At 55.7% G+C, this 19,828-nt stretch overlaps 1 protein-coding gene across 3 annotated transcripts; it reads right to left on the bottom strand.

Annotated features, from left to right (window-relative positions):
- Nucleotides 1-403: 403 nt before the first annotated feature.
- On the bottom strand, nt 404-19,828 carry STK35 (serine/threonine kinase 35). 3 transcript variants are annotated; one of them, XR_010885977.1, is made up of 4 exons: nt 19,399-19,813; nt 11,557-12,304; nt 7,577-7,743; nt 404-3,737 (listed from the first exon to the last, which is right to left on the bottom strand). XR_010885977.1 is itself a non-coding variant. In XM_067307552.1 (3 exons), the coding sequence occupies exons 1-2, from the start codon at nt 19,811-19,813 to the stop codon at nt 11,592-11,594; spliced, it is 1,128 nt and encodes a 375-aa protein (XP_067163653.1). In that variant the 3' UTR covers nt 404-3,737; nt 11,557-11,591. The 3 variants fall into 3 exon arrangements, 2 of the variants coding, with proteins under 2 accessions (XP_067163653.1, XP_067163654.1); XM_067307552.1 differs by lacking the exon at nt 7,577-7,743; XM_067307553.1 differs by lacking the exons at nt 404-3,737; nt 7,577-7,743 and having other exon boundaries at nt 11,390-12,304; nt 19,399-19,828.

The following is a 19,828-nucleotide window of genomic DNA, read 5'->3' on the forward strand; positions in this document are numbered from 1 at the left end:
CTGCATACGGAGGAGACATACGACGCACACAAAGGAGGAATTCCACAACGATGGTAACGCTCGTTTTAAGTCTTATTGCTCCAGAAAGGCTCCGAGAGCCTCTGATATGTGAAGGAGCTGGGTCCTGAGGAGTAAAGGAAGACCACAGGGGTAACTCCTATCCGACACTAGCACCGCTGGACCTCAAACACAGCAGCAAGGGGACAAAGGGGAGCTATCTAACCCCTCTAGGCTACAGCCATCTCCGTTCTCTCCTCCGTGCGGACCAAAGCTGGCCGGGAGATCCCCGCGACGCCCGCGAGCTGCCGGAGGTGTCGCACTCGCTGCAGGCTGGTGCAGATAACACGTTTCCCAGTCCTCCTGAGGCTTGGCTTGTCCCCCCCCCTCCCACCCCACATCCCTCTTGTAAACAGCATAGTCAGAAGTAAACAGTTTCGTACAATCACTCCTAGAGCGTGGCAGGCCGGGGCGCCGGCTGCAGCACACGCTCGGGCTCCACGCCAGCCTCGAGGGCGGCGGGGTTTCCCAGCGAGGGCGTTTGGCTCTCGCCGCTCTCACCAGCGCCCCTCCGGCATCTGGACGTTCAGCTTCGGTGCCGCAGGCTGCCTGGCACAGGGCTGGGCAGCGGGCTGCAGGCTTGTGGCTGCTTTCCTTTAGCTTGAATTTTCCCAGCTGCACATCCAAATGCCAAAAACTTCTACTGCAGGGGGGAGAAGTTCAACCTGCAGGATCTGGGCAGGAGATGCTTGATAGACCCAGCCCGGAAGAGATGCCTAAACACCTCTTGCATCTCAACACATGCAGGTTTGAGCCGTTCCCCATTGCTGCCTTGTTCTAGAGGGAGCGCTGGTCTGGGTCAAAGTAACTGGAAGAGAGATGCTAGGAGCTTGTAAACACTAGGCAGCTTCCTTAATAGTCCGGGGAGTCGAGCACAAACAGCAGCAAAGTCATCAGGGAGAAATGATTTTAAAAGGACAAACTAAACAGGGGAACATCCACATTGGCCAAAGGCTAGCAGCCCTAGGACTCTTCCTTGGAAGTGTTTGCTAAATCCTAAGTAAGGCACTACGGTCTAGCTCACTAACATCAAGCTGCTTTGAAAACACAACTGCAATGCAAAAGCTGAGGTGGAGCCGTGTGGTTCGAAGATGGCTTGAAACCGTGATGGGCCAAGAGGGCGACCCTCGCGGGCTGGCCACAGGCTTGGCCTGCCAGCTCCGAACAGGCGGTGCCTCCCGCGGCTCGCTGCCAGCCCCAGGGAGGAAGAGGGTGCTCGCAGCCGGCTCGAGGCCGGGGTCCCGGTGAGCAGCCCATTCGCCTGCCACCTGCACGTCCTGCATTTCAGGCTTGGTTTCTCCACGTACAGGCACGGAGAGAGACTCAGTGCCCAGGAACAAACGCGAGGACAGGCTGCTAGCTCTGGGTGTCACAGGCCAGAGCAAGCGAGCTCCACGGGCAGTTCTGCAAGGCATCCCCTCCACCTGGGACACAACAGCTCTCCTGCTAGGAAGGTCCCTTCTCCTAGGGCGTAATGCCTGGGGAAGGGTCCTTCCGGCAGAGAAAGCCTGTACGAGCAGCTTCGGGAGGGTAAAGCCCTCTTACTGCACCGGTTCAAGCCAGGGTAAGGTTTTAACAGTCAGTAGCAAAGGCTCTGTTAGGTGGAGGAATGATGCTTCAGTGACTGGGGCACTAATGCTGGACTTGTAAAACACAGGGTTCAGTCCTGGCTTCACTGCAGCCCTCCCACGGGATGCTGGGCCAAGCGTGGGGGCTCTGCAAGCCCTCCCAAGAGCGGGGTGAGAAATCCACCCTCAACTCCCCGGAGGAGCCTCCACAAGGCTGCTATAGGGATCTACTGCTAGCTGGAGAGAAATCAGAGCAGCCAAACTGCACTTCAAAGCCCCCGAGAGCGCTCTGTGGCCAGGGCTGAGCGCACAGCCTGCAAACCAACCCTGAACTGCCTAAACCCCAGTAACCGTCCTGGAAGGAGTTTATACAGCCCCGGTCTGGCTGTGGCTGGCCACAACCCACAGAGGCATCCCTAGGAACAAGCAGAAGAGCTGAGTGGGAACAGGCGTGCAATTTGTGCTGGCCAAACCATCACAAAAGACCCATGGCCTCGAGCCTCATGGCATCATCTTCCTAAGGAGGACCGGGCCCTCCTGCAGTGACAGCCTTAGCCTTGCGTCCTGGAACAGACAGAGAGAGGAGAAAAAACAACTCCTCCTCTCCCCCTTTCCCAGCTTTAGCTCTGCCTTAGCCCACATAAATTAACTGCATTTCAATTCATTCCCATGAGGTCAGTAAAGTCTACCAGAGTAGATAGAAGGAGGCGCTGTCAGTTTAGGAACCTTTCAGTGATGATAAATGGAAAGCCAGAGCCTGAACGCAGGCCACAGGCAGTTCCCACTGCCAGGAACAGGGGAGTCAGGGGGACCCTCTTCTGCCCGTGAACTTGGCCAGCTCCCGCTAAGCGCTGAACACTTGGGAGCTTGGGAGTGATGCTCGATCAGAACAGCCTATTCCCCAAACTGGTGCCAGCTGATTTAACCTGGTGGGAAATGTTCCAGCTGGTTCAGAATCTGCAGGATAGAGAAGAGGTGGTGCTTTACACTGCATTTACAGTGAGCTAAGTCTAAAGACATCACATGGGGTCAGCCCCAGAATATCAGTGTTGCTCTAAATATAGGCAAGGAAATGGCATATTAACTGCTCAGCCTGAGGTTCCAATCTCCTTACCTGAGCGTCCTGCTGAACTGTAACCAAGGGAGCAAACCTAAAGCAGCATTGCCTTTTGCTTCCTGGAGAGTGCTGTCTAGCAAGGAAAAGTGTTTTGCAGGAGGCTAGAATCCAGCCTGTGAGCCGTTTAGGCCAAACATCCTCCTCTCCCTAGTGCTGTTCCTAACAGCTGCAGTTTGGCATAAGTGAGTTCAGATTAGTGGATAGCGTTCTGCTTTTCTTGTATGTAGACAACATCTGTCTGAAAACGTACCTACTGGCTCCCCACGGCCCTCTGTATTGCAAGACTGTCCATAACAAGTTTCACTAATGAAAACCAGGAAGAATAAAGTCTGTCCATCCCAGAGGCAGACCTGCCTTGCAGAATGGCTTTCCAGCTTGTTTGTACTACTCTATCCTAACATCAACTGCTTATAACCTGAGCAGCACTTGCCTAGTCAGAAGTTACCTGGCTATGAATTCATTAACTGCTTGCAACGTGCAGTCTCCAAGACACACTTTTACTAAAGCCTTGCACTCCCAGTGCAAACCCAGCAATCACCTCATCCCCCTTTCCCCTGGGGAAAGCAAAAGCTTTAACCCCAAAGTTGTGCCCAGCTGGACTCAGACATGGGGCCTGGCAGTGTATCACGCTGCCGGGGTCCTGCTTCCCACCCCTTTATGGACTCAGATCTTCTCTAGAAATGTTTACTGAGTCAAACTGCAGCACAGGGGGACACAGGGATGGCTGGGCAGTGGCAGCTCTGCTATCCGGATCTTAATCAAGGATATTTTCATGAGCATGATAGCTGCTTGGCTTGTGCTCTTCTGTAGGCCCATGCAGCCCCCCTCCCACAACCCCAAAACACCTCTTCCCAACAAAACAAAACAACACCCAAAGATTTCACATTGCCAAAGATCCTGCAGGCCAGGGATCTTCTATATCGTCTTCTTCCCTTATCTTCATCTTCCCTAGTTGCACATAAGTAATGGAGATTATGGGTCCCTGGTAAATAAACCTGCAAAAAGAACCAAAAAAGAAACAGGTATCAGGCATACGTGTAATTTTGTTCCAGTCACTAAGCCATGACTAAGGAGAAGGCAGTGTCCCACCAAACCTCCCTGCCCCACCCCAGACTGCAGGCAGGTAGATTTGAATCGCATGCAAACTGTATTTGCTGTGTCTCCATTTTTCATTTCCAACCCTTAATTAAAGCAGTATTTGAGAGACTGGGAGAACTCAAGATGAATGCACGCTTTCTTATTACATGGTTGAAGTCAATGACTTTTAAATAACGCCTGTGAACAACTGCACTGAGTAGAAGGTGAAAGGGAGCATCACTGGAGTCGTTCATCCGCCTGGATGGAAGCACTGTAGGACACTGCTGCAGAGGTGGTGTCCTTGCCCAAGGCTTTCCTGCTAGTCCCAGTAAGCCTGAGGTGAGCTTTATCACACCTCCCTGCTTGGCAGCGCTCTTGCTACTGGGCCAGGCCTGTCTGTGGTGGGTGCGGGCTCCCTTTAGAGTCATTGCTTTTGAGAAAGTGATTCAGATAGTTTTGTGCTAAGAGCATGTAGCCAGGGTAAATACACATCCAGCCACCTCGGCGCGTGAGCCGGGATCAGCTGTCTCACAGCTAAACACGGTGCTACATTTCCATAACACAGCTCCATCCTACAGGGGTTGCGGAGTTAGCACAGCTGAAGCTAGGATGAACATTTATTGCGACAGAACTCATCCGTGAGGGTCCACATGGTGTGCTCCGGAGAGCACTCGCCGGTAACACTTCCGACTGTCTGCACAAACAGGGACACCGAGTCCGTTGCCCTGTGCGTCAGCAGCAGCTTGGGCTCCTCGAGTGGCTGTGCAAGAGGCAGGTAAAATCTATTTTGGTACAACTTAAAGCAGAGCAGGGCTGCTTCTCAGCGCTGCCACGCTGCACTCAACAGCCCACAAGGATGCCTAGCACCAGGGTTTTCAGGGCAGAAAGCTGCCTTGCTGTCCCTGCTCCGGCCTGAGCCCTAACATACTGCTGCCTTAGCGCTTCTGCTGCCCTACAGGGCTCATCCACAGCCTTGGTCCTGCACCTTCTTGTCCTTTTAGCTCAGGATCACAGAAATACTTAACTCCACCTAACTGCGCTGCACATGAGTCACCAGTGTTTCTGTCCTTGTTTGTTTGTAACCGGACAAATTCCCTGTCGATACCACATCAAACACTAAGTCTGGTTCCAAACAAACCAGTAGAGGAACAACACATGCACATGTAACATCTCTTCTCTTGGGAATCGTTATATGCATTTAACTGTGTATAGACAAACCTCAAACGCAGCATGAGGGGGACACTCGTGGTGTTAACTATGCCTGGTCTACCAAAGCATAAACTGTGCACCCCTCCAACCGCTGATAGCCAAGTTATTTCTGTATAGGAAATGCATCATTCAGGATGTCAAAGCCTTCACAGGAAGGATTAGCAGAGCTGCAGTCAGGGCCAGATGTGTCTGTCGATGGAGGGCCTGGCTCTTCCCCACGGGGGTCCCCTTCTCACCGACATTTGCTCTGCCTGGTGGCACCTCAAAGACTTCCTACAGTGCTGGACCTGGCTGGGCACAGGCCTGGAAGTCACTGAGCAACATGCAGACCTTCAACCCAAGGGTAGGACCTTGCTTTGCTTCAAAACTCCTCATATTATGGACTGGTGGTAATTTTACAGCAGTTAATAGCAATTTAATTTTTCCCCGAACTTCAGCTCTGAGCTGCATGGAAAAATGGAGGTGGGCAGGGAGGGATAGCTTCTCCTTCATCAGGGGCAGATCAGCTCTGGGGGCTCTGCCAGGCCCTCTCCCACCCGGATCGAGCAAGTGGCTCTTCAGATAAACCAAGCGATAGTGTCTGAACAGCAGGAAAGACCTGAAGAAAAACTGCTCCTGCCCAGCAAATTATTCAAATCCCTTAGCCCTAGGAAATCTCATTAAAGAAATACATGCCGAAAGAATACATTTCTTAAAGAAAGCGGCTGCCTCTGCTGCTCAGAGCAGAAACCAGGACCACATGCGCACTGCTTCATAGGGGAGTTGGAGTGGGGAACGCTGCCTTTGTAGGCTGCAGATCAGAAAAGCACCTTCCTGCTTAACACGGGAGGCTCACGAGAGGCACCGGGACATCAGGTCGGGGGGACTGGCACAACGAATTTTCTGGAAGATTTCTCCTGTGCTGCAGCTTCATTAGCAAGTAGGACAGCGTTTCTGTTCATGTCTCCCTGGAGTAGGAGCATCTTCAGGAAAGATGCCTTGTTTGAGCAATTTCAAGCTCTCACTTCTGAGACAGGAGAGCTCACTACACTGACGCATGTTGTTTCAGGGACTTGTTCAAGAGCTTTTAATCCTTCCACTGATGCCACTTATAGTTTTAATCAGCCCGAATGTTCATTTGGCATGAGCAGGATATGAACCAACAGCCTATGAAGTCCTCATCCAGCACCTAATACAGATGACACCAATGCCCAGGTCAGAGGGGAGCTAGCCGGAGGTGGCAACGCAGTACTTGTAGTAGCAGATGGCCCTGACATAGGGGAGGCCGATAACCCAGCACCTTCTCCCGTTAATCACATCACCTGCCCTGCGCAGGAATGCAGGGTGCAGGGACAGGGTTGAGGCTCCTTTATTTCCCAGGTTCTTCGTCATGCTCTTTATGTACGCATACATGTGAAACAGTCCTTTGGGAGCTCCCTAAAATCCAACTGCAGTGCCTTCCCCCAGGGTACGAAGAGTGGGGGTGACTCAAGAGCAAGCAGACAAGAACAGCACATCTGGCCAGAGGTGATGGGATCCAGGTCATCCGGAGGGCTCCACTGCTCTCCAGGTAGGATCTGCAATGCCCAGGAACATGTCACCGCTCAGCGCAGAGGCCCTGGGGATGCTGCTGGCTGCACCCGCTGTTGCTGCCAAGAAGAGGAAGTGATCTTGCTTTTATACTATTCCAGGGCTTGTTTTGTCCATGCCAAGATTCACAAACCACACTGAAAACAGTCTGAAGTCAAAAATCAACACTGATTCAGAAGTGAAACTACTACGCTTTTCCTCAGCTTGCTCACATGTTCCTGTCTAGCAGCGTCAGGGCACCTTTACTACAAAGGAATTGAGAGCGGTGCTACCACACCAGATCTAGAGCCTTGCTCCCTGACAGCTTGCAGAGACATTTCTTATATGCATCTGATTCCTGCCCTCCAGATCTAAAAAGCTGTACAGCAGCAATTTATTATCTGTGCTCAGCAGGTAATAAATTAGGCAGAGCACTGGAGCATTCCTGCAGATGTGCTAATCGGGGAGAAATGCCATCACGCAGGGTGAGCAGATGAGCTTTTCCAGCATCAGCTTGGTTGCTTTTTGAAAACACAAACAGGAGAACAAAGCAAATGTAAACAGTTACTTTCAGCTGCAACTAAAATGATCAAAACCCATGGCAGGAGGAAGGGGAGTACTGGAGCAAACAAGAGGCAGCTCAGGCTGTCAGCCATTTCCCTACTGAAGGCGGTACCTGAGATAATGCACGTCTGAACCGACACTGACTGCACCGATTCCTGCTGTTCGAGTGTCCACTCCTAAACCAGACCAGCTGTTTTATCGACAGTGAAAAAAACATCATGGAATATGATCTACCAGAACACGCTGCCCCCTGCACTGAGCAAAACCCTTGCTGTTTGATGTCCTATAGGAATTACAACTACAAATTTTCATAAATATTAAATCATTCAGACCTTGCTCACACTTCAGAACAAGGCAGTGGCATCTGTACTGTGTGCTAACAAAGAATCCGATAGGAACGATGGCAATGAAATCGCTAACTTTCCTGTGACTTCACCTTATGCTGGCTGTGAGTAAAGCCTGCAACGAGATGGTGGAAGGTGCTGCCACTTGCTCCTTTTGCGATCTGCTTGTCTTTGTGGCGAAGATCCCTGGAGCCAGCCGTTTGCTCTCGCTATACCTTGCTCCTTAGCGATGACTTGCTTAAGAAGTGGACAATCCATCCTGTACAAATCCACAACGTTAGAGACTCTCCCACTGACGATGCTGTATGCACGGGGAGGGAACATGCCTCCCTTGGGGAACTCAAAGTACCACTACCAGAAAGAGAAGGAAGCCAGATGTTCACGTAGTGAGGAGAGGGGGGGAGATATGAGCAGCCCCAGCACTGTGAAACCAACCCCAGGACGGAGGGGACTGTGACTGGGTGCAAAATCCTCCACTGATGCAGAGATCAGGAAGACACTGATAGGAAAGGCAGCCCTCAGTTCCTCTGCGAGCGAGGCACAGGCTGGAGATTTGCTACCATGGCCTGAGGACACAGCAATGCTACTGGCACAAGACAGCACTAGAGCCAGCGAAGCACCTACCTTTTTTCACAGCTACTTTTGGACTTCTGGGAAGTTTTCCTGCATCAATAGGTAGGGGTGAAATAGCCCTTAGCGTAAAGGGCAGTCACAGTACTGGGCTATCACACAGCAATCAAGAGATTAACAGCAGGTACCCGCCACAGTCCAACCACTTGCTAATTGTACTAGAATGGCTTTTGTCCCCTATGCCTAAAAGGCATGTTTGTGGTAATCAGGCCTTGGATAACCCTGTGCTCCAGAAGATGTGGGAGCCCACTGTTCAAATAAGAAAGAGGAGACCCTCGTTTCCCCCAGGGAATGCACAGCTTGCTGCCCGCCTGCGCAGAACCCAAAGCCCTGGGATGACAAGAGTGTGGCAATAATCAGGCTTGTCTCCACCCTAATCATCATGAAGTTCAGCAGAAGCCAAGCCAAAAACACTCTCCTGGCTGAGAACTGATATTTAATGTCTGCATTTTGGGGGGGGGGGGGGGGGTAGCAGAGTATGAAGTCTGCTGACTGGCAGGTGCTTGCAGCAGGACTGCTGGGACATGAAGCAAAATCAGAACAGGTCAATGACATACCAAGGAATAAGTGAAAATCTGACTGCCAGGATCAGGGAGGGTTGCAGTTTTACAGTTTGCCATGAACTAAGTCTGCCTAGGATCTGAAATTGTCCTGGGGAAAGGGGAACTCACCGCGCTGCCTGACATCCGTATAAGCTATGCACACGTGCTGCAACTATGTTGGAGAGGTTACTTGAGTTTTCATGGTCAACCTAAATTACCCAAGAAGAGAGTTCAGGAGCTGCCCTCAATCCCATTTTAAGCTTCTCAAGCATGTCTCCAGTTTAAGATCCACATTTAATACCAGCCCAGCAGCAGCAAGAGGCAGGCCGATTCAAACGCACAAGCACGCGATTTATAAAAGCCCCTATAGGAAAGCGCAGCAAACGCATCCCGCTGCCCTGCAAGCAAAACGCAGCGACGCTTCCCCACGACGCAGCACAACGCGCGGCGTTTGCGATGAACATATGGCCGGTGCTCGGCTCCTATCCAGGCCGCGCAGAGCCCGGTCCCAGCGCGCCGGCTGGGTTGCGTTATATAAGCGCAGCCATCGCCCCTGCAGCTGCGTCGCTAGCGGAAGCGATTGGTGCAGACTCGCGGCTGGCTCCATCCAAGGATGGAGCGGGGGGGGGGGGTGGTTCAAAAGGCAGCCGGGTTTGAAGCAAGCAGCCCCCGGCTAGGACTGTCCCCTCGCTGTTTGTTATCCCTGCATGTACTATTCCGCAGTTATGGGCAGGATGAATTTTCCCCGGAGGGCACTGGCTTGTTGCATAACTCGGCAGCATCGTGTTAGCGCAGCACGAGCGATCGCAGACGATCGGCAAGAGCGGAGGCAGACCCTGACCCTCAGCCGCACAGCGCTAAGCCGCGTTAAAAACCCAGCTCCCGGCCCCGCAAGGGAAGAGCCTCCTTCCCCGCCGCTTTGCCCTGGGGCGCAAGGCAGGGTGTCCTGTTTTTCCCCTAGGGCTTTATCACACCCGTGCGAAGAGCTCTGCAGATTCACTCCACCTCCCCGAGCCCCAGCCCCCACCCGCACCGAGACCAGCACCAAGCACCAAGCCCCAGCCCCAGGCAGAAGCAGTCACATCAATTACTCACACTGAAGGTCTTAAGGGCCTTAAAATATTTTGTGCCTTGCGGTGCAAAGGAGATGGTTTGTGGACCCTTTTGAACAAACCAGCAGTGGCAGGACTAGACCCACCCAATGGGCCTTTCCATGACTGTATTCCTGTTTCTCTGGGCTTCACTTCTGGGGACATTCCAGATACTTGCTATTCACATCTTGCTGTGAATGCCCACATGCAGAGAGCTAGGCAACACCCCCCAGGAATTATAGTCTCTTGAGGTTAAGTCCTAAAAGCTTTGGCTTTTGGAGCACGGCTCAGGCAGGACAGGCAGCTGCCAAAGGTGCTGGGAACAGCACAAAGCTCATCCGTGCACATTCCAGAGAGGTACATCCGGACAGGGCATGGACAGCATATCTGTTTTACATAAGCCCAGGAATGCTTGCCCTAATTGAGCAGTGAGGAGCTTTAAGTACAACCTGCCAAACGGCCTTTATGCTCCCCATCACACCCCGCACGTTGCTGCAGAAGGCTCCCCGTCGGGAGCGGACTGGGCACACGGCGATCGATTGCGAAGCCCCAGGCTGGCCGTTTGCCGGCTCCAGCAGCCCTGTCAGCTCTCTCCCCTTTCTTGCGTCTGTGATTTACTTTGATCCAGTAGGATCTCTTTGGTTTCTGTATCAGGAAAGGACTGGGAAGTCTGAGCTGCAAATTTAACATCTGATATGGGCAGACTGTTTCAAAGATCTCCTATGATCAGCAACATGAAAGGCAGCTCCGCCGCAGCTTGTGAAAGAGCAGGGCTCTCCGAACACAGCCTGGCCTCTTGTAATCTGTAATTATTCAGTTTCATTGAAGTGTTTGGCCGGGAGAATCCCTAGTAACAGCTCTTGTTTATAGACAGCTTTGCCATGAAGGCAACACCTCTCATTCCCATGGTGTCACTGGTTACTCGCACTGCCAGCTACCCCCACCTCCTTTGGGCAGTCCTTCCAGACCATACGTGAGCCCCGAGGCTGCAGGACTGGGATTCAGCAGAGAAAGTCTGAGCTTTGGACTATTTAGGAACCGAGTCTGGGGGGCAAACTCTGCCTGAACTGAGCCGAGAGCAATCCAAGCGCAACTGTTTTGTAAGCTTCCTTCCTGAGCAGACTCGTGTCTCTGAGCTCAGATGCTGAAGACCAAAGCATCCTACCGGGGCTTATGCAACTGCAGCTCACACCAGAAGGAAGTCCCACATTTAGCATGGAAACAAAGCGAGACACAGCAGGTGCCTTCTAGGTGAGGGCAAGGGAAACAGCCTCATCTGTGCTCAGAGCCCACCTGCCACCGCTCAGCGCAGCCCCAGCCAGCCTAGCCCCGAGCCGTAGCATCCGAGCACACGCGGGGAGGAAGGACTGTGCAAGACAACAAGGCGCTCTCAGCGCTGACTGCCGAAATTAGGCGAGGAAGCAGAGGAGATGGAACTGGCAGCTCCCTCCCTGCCTCTGGGAGCGACAGATACCCAGGGCCGATGTCAGAGGGTGCTCCTGGGTTTCTCCGCTGTACACCAGCCTCTTTGATAGCTAGCGGCCAGGACTGCTGCAGAGCAGGGCTGCTCTTCAGCCCTCTCGCCTGCACTCAGGCTTCGGGCAGCAGTGGGAAGTGCAGCTGCTAACTCTGTTTTCCGTCTCTATTTTATTTTTGCAGTAGAATAGGTGGATAAAATCTCAGAAACAGTGCTGATGAGTCACTATAGAAATCGCTCTGGGAACATAAAAGACTCCATTGTATCGTTACAGAATGCATAAGCGGGCTGGTAAAGGAGACAGTATTATACAAAAACTGCAGATCACTTACCCAGCTGCAAAGCACAGCAGTGCCCTGCCCTGAATTTAAGCAGCACATGTAACCTGGTCCATTCTGGTTTCAAGCTCAAAGGCATCAGGTCGATCCTGTGGGTTAGCAGCCAACATGTCTTTCAAGAGTTGCTTGATCCCCTCAGACATGGAAGTCCTGCGTTTCTGAGGGATGTGCAGCTCCATCTTTGGGTTTTCTAGCAGCGCTTCCCCAACGGGCACAATCTCTGTCCCCTGCTTGATGTAGGTCCCCAGCAGCTCCTTCTTGGTCTCTGCGTCGATGAAAGTTATCCTCTCAATCATGGCCCAGATGATGATGCCAAGGGCAAAGATGTCAGCCTTGGCCGTGTAGTGTCCCTCCCAGACCTCAGGGGCCATGTAGAAATCAGAGCCACAAGCCGAAGACAGCCAGTACTTGTTCACATTCACATTTTTGTTATTGTTCCCACCCTCCTTGCCCCGAGCAGTCAGGCCAGCGCAGACCTTGCTGAGTCCAAAGTCAGCCACCTTGAGAACTGGGGTGCCAGATTTCTCAGTTATCAAGATGTTGTCTGGTTTCAAGTCCCGATGAACGATATGGTTCTTGTGCAGGAAGGCAATGGCGCTGGTCAGCTGTAGCATGAAGCTCTTGTTCGTCGCCGGGTCTGGTCTTCGCGAGAGCACGTACTGGTTGAGATCTCCCCCTTCGCAGAACTCCATGACAAACCAGAGATAGCAAGGCTCCTCCGCGTAGCCCAGGATCCTCTCACCTTATCAAGGGACAAAAGCAAGAGTGGGTTTTTCAAACACGGTAAAAAGCGTCCACACTATAACTCAGCAATGACAAGGAACAGGCCTGCTTTATGGATATTAAGTGCCTTAGGAATTTAACTAGGGCCTAACGCACCACAGGGTATCAATAATCACTGCTATTAAACATGATTCATGTGCTCTGCAGATGATACGCACTGCCTGGCTGATGCTTTCATTGCTGTGGCTTCAAATGCTTTTGTATTCTGTCAAATCAGATGCATCAGTGCCATGTTTATGAGAGTTTATTGCCTGGGAACAAGCTCAGGGAACTGTTCACACCCAAATGCAGGTGTGAGTGGCACTGAGCAAGCACAGATGATCTCAGGTGCTTGAAGGGAACTTGAGGGTATTTTCCTGAGCTACCATCAGGTGATTCTCACTGGGCTCTGAAAGCCAAGGCAGCCTAAGATGAAGAGCACAATTAGCACAGATCCCCCCTCTCCCACCCGACTGAGCTGTGCTGCAGAAGCCGCAGTCGCCAAAGGCTGGTTTATACCTTAAGCTTTGCTAGTATAACTGCCAGGGAGGGGAAAGTAAATCACACCGCTAACATTGTGCCAATAAAGCTTTACTGAAAGCACTTACACCAGTGTCAGAGCCTTACAGCACACGGGCTGTTCTCAAGCTGAAACAGATTGGTGCAGTCTAAGTGTTGCATTTGTGCCAGGGCAGCTCTGCCACTTTATACAGCCTTAGCTAAGCATCAACAAGTCTTTAAACAGAGAAAACTGGAGGCCCAAGTAGCAAACAGTGTGTAAGTGCGATTTCAGCCATGCTTATGAATGTAACTGCAGTCTCGCTCGTTAGTGTTGCTGCCTAGTATGAGCAGAATATTACGCCCCAAACAGCTTCTTCCTTTACCAGCTATCTCATTTAGCTCTCCAGCTACTCTGTCCCTCAGCTCGGAGCATCTCGGGTCCGATTTACTGTATATGGATTTCGCCTCACATCCAACTCCACAAACCTCCTGCCCCCCTCACGTAAACCAGACACACAAAGAAGCCTAACAGCAACATATCAGCCAGGGCAGCCGTGTCTGCGGCCGGCCGGCCCTGCCCAGCAAAGGGAAGGTAGGAGCAGCCCTGGGACTCTGGGATGCAAACCCTGCCTCCTTCCCCCGTGACACCCCAGGTCACCCACTCGGAGCATCCAGGTGACAGGCAGACTCGACAAGCGCATCCAGGGAACTCTCTTGCTCTAGGAATTAGTTTTTGCTCAAACACCAAAAGGGAAAAGCTGGAGGACGCCACTCGCCTCAGCCATAGTCTGCAAATCACGCAGACAAATCTGAGCCTTCTGAGATCAGTTAAATAACTACCAGGGACACCAAGCCCTGGGCTCCTCAGCATCAGTGCCTATAATGGTCAGCAATCGGTGTGGGTGGGAATATCGGTTATTTGCATAAACAGTCTGTAACCATGGCTACTGCTATGGAAATTAAAGCCTGTACAACAGAAAGATTTGGCTGCACCTCCCTGCCCTCAGCAAAAGATGAAGGTTAGGTCTGGGGGATGGGAGGAACCACAAACAGACTGGAGACACAGGGCACGGGGGTGCTTTAAGGGACCAGATGAGACCCCAGAAGGGTGGGGAGAGGGGACCCAGCACCTGAGCCCGCGTGGCTGAGGGCTGGCTCCGGAAACCGGAACACCAGCCAGGAAAAGCAGCTTCTCCGGTGTGAGCCACCCTTTGGTGAGAAAGCGAGAAAAGCCATGACAGAATGGAAAACCGAAGCGAGGCGGCCACTTGTCTGGGCAACAGACTCCTGCAGAGCCAGAAGAGCCCCAGCCGGTCCAGCTCACGCTGCCACCGGCTCGGATTTGCCGAGACCCAGCAACACCTCAGCAGGGCACAGAGGCTTCAGTGTTGTCCTGCCCCCAGCGCGGCGAGCTGCCGGGCAAGGGGAGAGCATTTCCACGGCAGTGCTGCCGACGGACCCTGCCTGGAGGGAAGCGGCTCAAACGCTGGCTCCCCAGCGGCGGGAGCCTGCTGGCTCTGAGAAGCTGAGGTTTGTTTTTAGCACAACGTAGGTGCCAGTTTAAAACTTAGCCACTGAACCTCTGCAAGCGCAGGGAGGACGCCGCTGACCCCCAGTAGCTGCAAGTACCGTGCACTTCACGTTGGGTGCGGTGCTGCTAGGAGAGGTTTAAGCCAAGAGCAATATTTCCTCATTTTCTTTCTATAATCTGAAAGTGTTTTAGTTGTTAAATCATCTTCCTGCCTTCAAAACAAACAGTTTTAAACATAAAGAGCTGGCAAGCAGCTTGTGAAAGATGGGATTTTAGCAAACTGATGTCAAGCAGCCAAGAACTGAAGAGATGCAGACAACAGGCCAGACCTGCCCTTACACAGTCCTCCTCCCCAGAGCGGGCAACCCTTTGCCTCTCCTGCCCAAGCGCAGGACACCTGTGTTAACCTCTCCATCCCTGCCGCAGCCCTCCTACAACCTATCCTGGGATCTCATTAGCAACTTGCTAATTTGCTTGCAATCACTGGGAAAAATTTAATGACAACAGAACCAACATCCCACTCCCCACTGCTGCATGTAACCTTTACCTCCCTCTGTGCAAAGCGGCTGTGCTGGGGCGAGAAGGGACCCGGCGTCACCAAGGCTGGGCACCTGGTCCGGGGGGCAGGCGACGCTCGGGCAGCCTGGGAGCGCAGCTGAGCGCCGGCTGCAAGCCGGTGACTTGCTGGGTGACGCGCTGGGGAGCAACGCCCTATCCACGTTCATTTTATCTCTAATAAGCCAGCTCTGCACAGCAATACTACGGGCTAGGAACAGCACGAGGCACGTGGCTCAGCGTGAGCCCTGAATGTGTGCCGGTACCAGGGGGACCGAGCACGTTGCTCAACTACGTGCCTCTCCCGACTGCCCCTCACTCCAGGCTCAGTGCTGGGCTTTCAGCTTCCTCCTTGCACTCTGCCCTTAATGAGATGTGCAATAATAAATTTAAAACTATGAACACGCAGGCTCTGCTACGTAGCTGAACCCCCGCATAGCCTTATATCCCAACAGTTGGGCTCCTGATTGAGGACGCGTCTCTGATTAATCCCCCCCATGTCCTGAACCTTGGCATGTTGGCACGGCATCTGTGCACGCCTGTAAATAGCCCAGCTGCGGTCGTGCAGAAAGGCACGGCAGCAGGGCTGCGTGCCGGGTACCTCGGCGGCAGCGACGCAGAGCGCAGCAGCCGCCGCGAGCAGAGCACCGAGTGCTGCGGGCAGGGAAGGAGAGCAAGCCAGCTCTGGAGGTTCCCCTAGCTGCAGCATGAGTTTTAAAAAAATATTTATCAATACTGCATCAGACCCAAAGCTGGGAAAGGCAGTAAGCACAGCCTCTGCCAGAGCCTGTGGCCGGCAGATAACACAGGCTGGATGGTAGTCAGGAGGAAAACTGATGGAGCAGAGAACATGCTCCTGTTTGGGGAGCAAAACGGTGTCCTGCACTGAAGACCTCAACTACCAGGCATAGCCTCAGCCATTGCAGGTGCAGTGGCAAGAAGAAGCCTCTCTCAAAGTTGGTCCTTACCATACCCCAGGGCACAGTAGGGAAGCTCTCCTGGGAGCAGAGATCCAGGTGAGCGGGGGACAAGCAGGGCCTCCAACAAGAGCCTGCCAAGGGCAGCAAGGGCCATCTCCATCTCCGGGCCTCCCCCAGGGATGCTTCAGGGCCCCTCTCAGCACAGCCCCTGTAGGGGCCCTGGAGGGGTCAGGCTGGAAACACCTTTCAGCAACGTCTCCTCGAGCAGAGGCCGTGGCTCCTGGGGCTGTCTGGCCTCCGGAGAGCCTGGCTCCGCTTCCCTCTTCGGAGGGCTGCAGCGGGACAGGGGAGGCGAAGCTCTCCCCACGGCAGGGAAGTGACCCTGCGTGAGGAGCACAGGGGACCTTCCCCTGTCTAAGGGATGGGGCACCTATAGCTACCCGAGAGCTTTGCTGCCTTGTCTCGGGGTGCACGACATGGCAGAGGGTTGCAGGAAACGGCTGTACCTGCCAGGAAGAGCTTTACTAGCTGTAGCTGGACACACGTCCCTGCAAAGGGAAGAGTCACCTCTGTTCCCCGGGGAGTCACCGTCAGTCCTACGAAGGTACATAAGGGACTCTCCCAGGCGTACAGCAGATCAGACACTGCCCTTTTTGGGGACACCTCCACCAGCTCAAGTCACCGCTCGCTTGGATGGTTGTGCGTGGAGTGCGAAGGGAGATGAGGGCTGCGCTGGGGAATGCCAGGCAGGTCCAGACATCCCCCAGGAGCGTGGGGGGCAAGCCGGGTGGTGGGGAAGTTTTGAGAGCTGAAGGCCGGCTCTGAGGATGGATTCTGCAGCTCTCCATGAATTCTTTGCATGGCACAGGGTTTGGAGGCTGCCTACACTGGGTGTGGGGTGTCTGTGGCGCAGGCTCAGCTGGGTGGGGGCACAGCTGATACTGAGCTCCCCAAGGAGCATACAGAGCCCTGGAGTCTCCAGCAGAAGTTTCTAGGACAGAGCATGAGCTGGCCCTGGCTGAGGCAGGCTGGGGGGTGTGCAGGGGCATCAAGGATACAGAGCTCCGGTATTTTTCCAGGTCTCCACCACACATTGGCAGAGCTGGGTCTGACGAGCAGCCAGGGGAGCAGGGGGATGGCCTGCTTTAGAGATGTCATTGACTGCGGCAGGAGAAGGTGACCCCAGAGAGCCCTAGGATGCTGCTGAGGGACCCCAAGGGGAGATGAGGGTTACAGGGAACCTCACTGCCCCAGGTGCAGGCACTGGTACTTCCAGGACCGTCCCCATAGAGCCAGCTGGTATTGTACTGGGGGAAGTGGGGACAGGCGAGCGCAAGGAACAGCCCCCAAGCTGTAAGAGCTCAGGAGAGCACACAGGACACCATAACCAGCTGGAGGGGGACCTGCAGCCTCAGGGCTCTCAGAGGAGAGGGGATTGCGTGTAGGGACAGAGAGAGACCAGGAAAGGTCCCCAAGGGGTGTGCGTAGGCTGTACAGCAGAGGTCAGGGTAACAAAAGGGGATCCCTGAGGACAGAGCCCCAGGAAGGGAGGTGTGAGGGGGGAGGAGGAGGAAGAGGAGAAGGTACTGGACCAGGAGCCCTTGATAGGAGGGCAGGGGAAGAGCCCGAGGGCAGCGCACAGAGCAGGGATGGTCCCCAGAGCATCACCTGAGGACAGTAATGGGGTCACCTGGGTACGGGGCACAGGGCTGAGATACTGCAGAGGGGCAGGGACCCTAAAAGCAGGGCACAGGGCTGCGGAGGTGCTGGAGAGAGGTACAGCAAAGGGGCACCGAGGCAGGACCCGGGGTGGGGGGCGCAGGGAGGGGTGTCCCTGGGAGCAGGGACGCAGGCAAAGCCCAAGGGCACAGCATGGGGACAGGACGCGGGGGAAGGTGACGCTGAGCAGGGTGTGCATGGGGAGAGATGCCAGGGCTGGGGGGGTCCTGAAGGGGGGAGGCACAGGGAGGGCAACACTGGGGTCCCATGGAGGTGCCCAGAGCAGGTGACAGCGAAGCGGGTGCTGGGGGCAGGGGAAGAGCGGAGCGGAGGGACAGGACGCAGGTGGGCAGCGGGAGCAGCGCTGGGGAAGCCTGGGGCAGGTCACGCTGGGGTGCAGAGGGACCCCCGGGTGGGCAGGGGCGATGGTGGAGGTGACACTGGGGGCACCAGGGGCGCAGCAGAGGGACCCCGGGGCACTTACTGGAGGAGGGGTGCTAAGGAATGGTGGGGGTGATGACGGGGGGAGCAGGGGTGCAGCAGGGGGTCCCCCGAGAGCGGACAACACCAAGGAGGAGAAGGTCAAGCGAGGGGCGATGCTGGGAGGAGGGGGGAGGCCGGGACGGCAGTGCCTAGGGGTGGGCAACGCCAGGAAGGGGGTCCCACGAATTACGTGGTGATGGGGGTGCCCTGGGAGAAGGAGGGGACAACACCAGGGCGTCCTGCACGGGTATCCTAGAGGTTACCTGGGGCAGGGGATGGTCCCCAAGGGATGCGAGGGAGACGACAGTGCCAGGGTGCTTGGGGGGGGGGTGATGGGGTGCCCTAGGGTGGATAGCCCAGGGGAGGATGATGGTGGCGTCCCCCAGGGGGGTGCCGGGGTGCTCCAGGGGTGACGGCAGAGGGCCCTGGGATGGGCATCCGTGGAAAGTGATGCCGGAGCGCCCAGGAGGAGGCCGAGGCGCCCAAGGGAGGGCAACCCAGGGTGCCCCAACAGAAGGGGAGCACCCCAGGATGACGGCAGCGCCAGAGTGCCGGGGTGGGGGGTGGCCCTGGGGTGACAGCACCAGGGTGCCGGGGGGGGCATGTCCAGGGGGCCATAGGGGGATCCCTGGGGTGATGGTAGTGCCAGGGAGAGGGAAAAGGGGAGCTGGGCTGGGGCGATGGCAACCTGGCCGGGGTGTGGGGAAGGGTAGTGTGCCTGGGGGGGGGGGGTGACCCAGGGCGGGGGGGGTCCTTAGCAGGGACCCTTGCAGGGAGGGGACGCGGAGGGGGGGCTGCCCCTAATTCTGTGGGGTCCTTGATAGGGACCCTCTCAGGGTATGTCCCGGGGAGGGTCCCTGGGAGGGGTCCCGGGTAGGGTCCCCGGGAGGGCACCCCTCATGGGGGTGTCCCAGGGCAGGGTCCCCGGGAGGGGTCCCGGGTAGGGTCCCCGGGAGGGCACCCCTCATGGGGGTGTCCCAGGGCAGGGTCCCCAAGGGGGGAACCCCTCGGAGGGGGGGATCCTGGGGGAAACCCATGGGGGGGGTGTTCCCGGGGGAAACCCCAAGAAGGGAACCCCTTGGGTGGGGGGGTGTCCCAGGGGGGAACCCCTCGGGGGGGGTGTCTCCAGGAGGGGAACCCCTGGGGTGGGGGGGTGTCCCGGGGGGGAACCCCTCGGAGAGGGGGAGTCCCGGGGGGGGTCCTCCAAGGGGGGATCCCTCGGGTGGATGGGTGTCCCGGGGGGGTCTCCAAGGGGGGGATCCCTCAGAGAAGGGGTATCCCGGGGGAAACCCATGGGGGGGGGTGTTCCGGGGGGGGGGAACCCCTCGGAGGGGGAACGCCTGGGGGTGGGGGTGTGCCGGGTACCTTTGAGCGAGGTCTCCACGAGGCGCAGGTAGAGCTGGCTGCGCTTGTTGCCGTGGCTCATGCGCTGGCCCAGGCCGTGCCGCTGCAGCACGCACTCCTCGAAGCGCACCACGTTGGGGTGCTGCCGCCGCAGGCTCGTCAGCGCCCAGAACTCGGCCAGCGCCAGCTCCACGTTCTCGGGCGCGTCGCAGCGGATCCGCTTCACCGCCAGCCGCGCGCCGCTGCGCCCCGACACCGCCTCGTACACCACGCCGTAGGCGCCGCGGCCGATCTCCGCCAGCAGGCTGTACCGCGGCGCCCCGCCGCCGCCGCCGCCGGGCCCCGCCGCCGCCGCCGCCATAGGGGCCCGCCGCGCCGCCCGCCGCCGCCGCTCCGCCCTTTGTGTCCCGCGGCGGCCGCCGTCCGCCGTCTCCATGGCGCCGCCGGCGCG

Source organism: Apteryx mantelli, chromosome 18 (genome assembly GCF_036417845.1).
Source record: "Apteryx mantelli isolate bAptMan1 chromosome 18, bAptMan1.hap1, whole genome shotgun sequence".
Classification (NCBI taxonomy): domain Eukaryota; kingdom Metazoa; phylum Chordata; class Aves; order Apterygiformes; family Apterygidae; genus Apteryx; species Apteryx mantelli.

Bases quoted from the DNA above. Each gene is read 5' to 3' on its own strand.
- STK35 (XM_067307552.1), bottom strand. From the start codon at position 19,813: ATGGAGACGGCGGACGGCGGCCGCCGCGGGACACAAAGGGCGGAGCGG. The intron at 12,305-19,398 runs GTACCCGGCACA...TCCCTTGATAAG, and splicing joins CGTGGAGACCTCGCTCAAAG to GTGAGAGGATCCTGGGCTAC.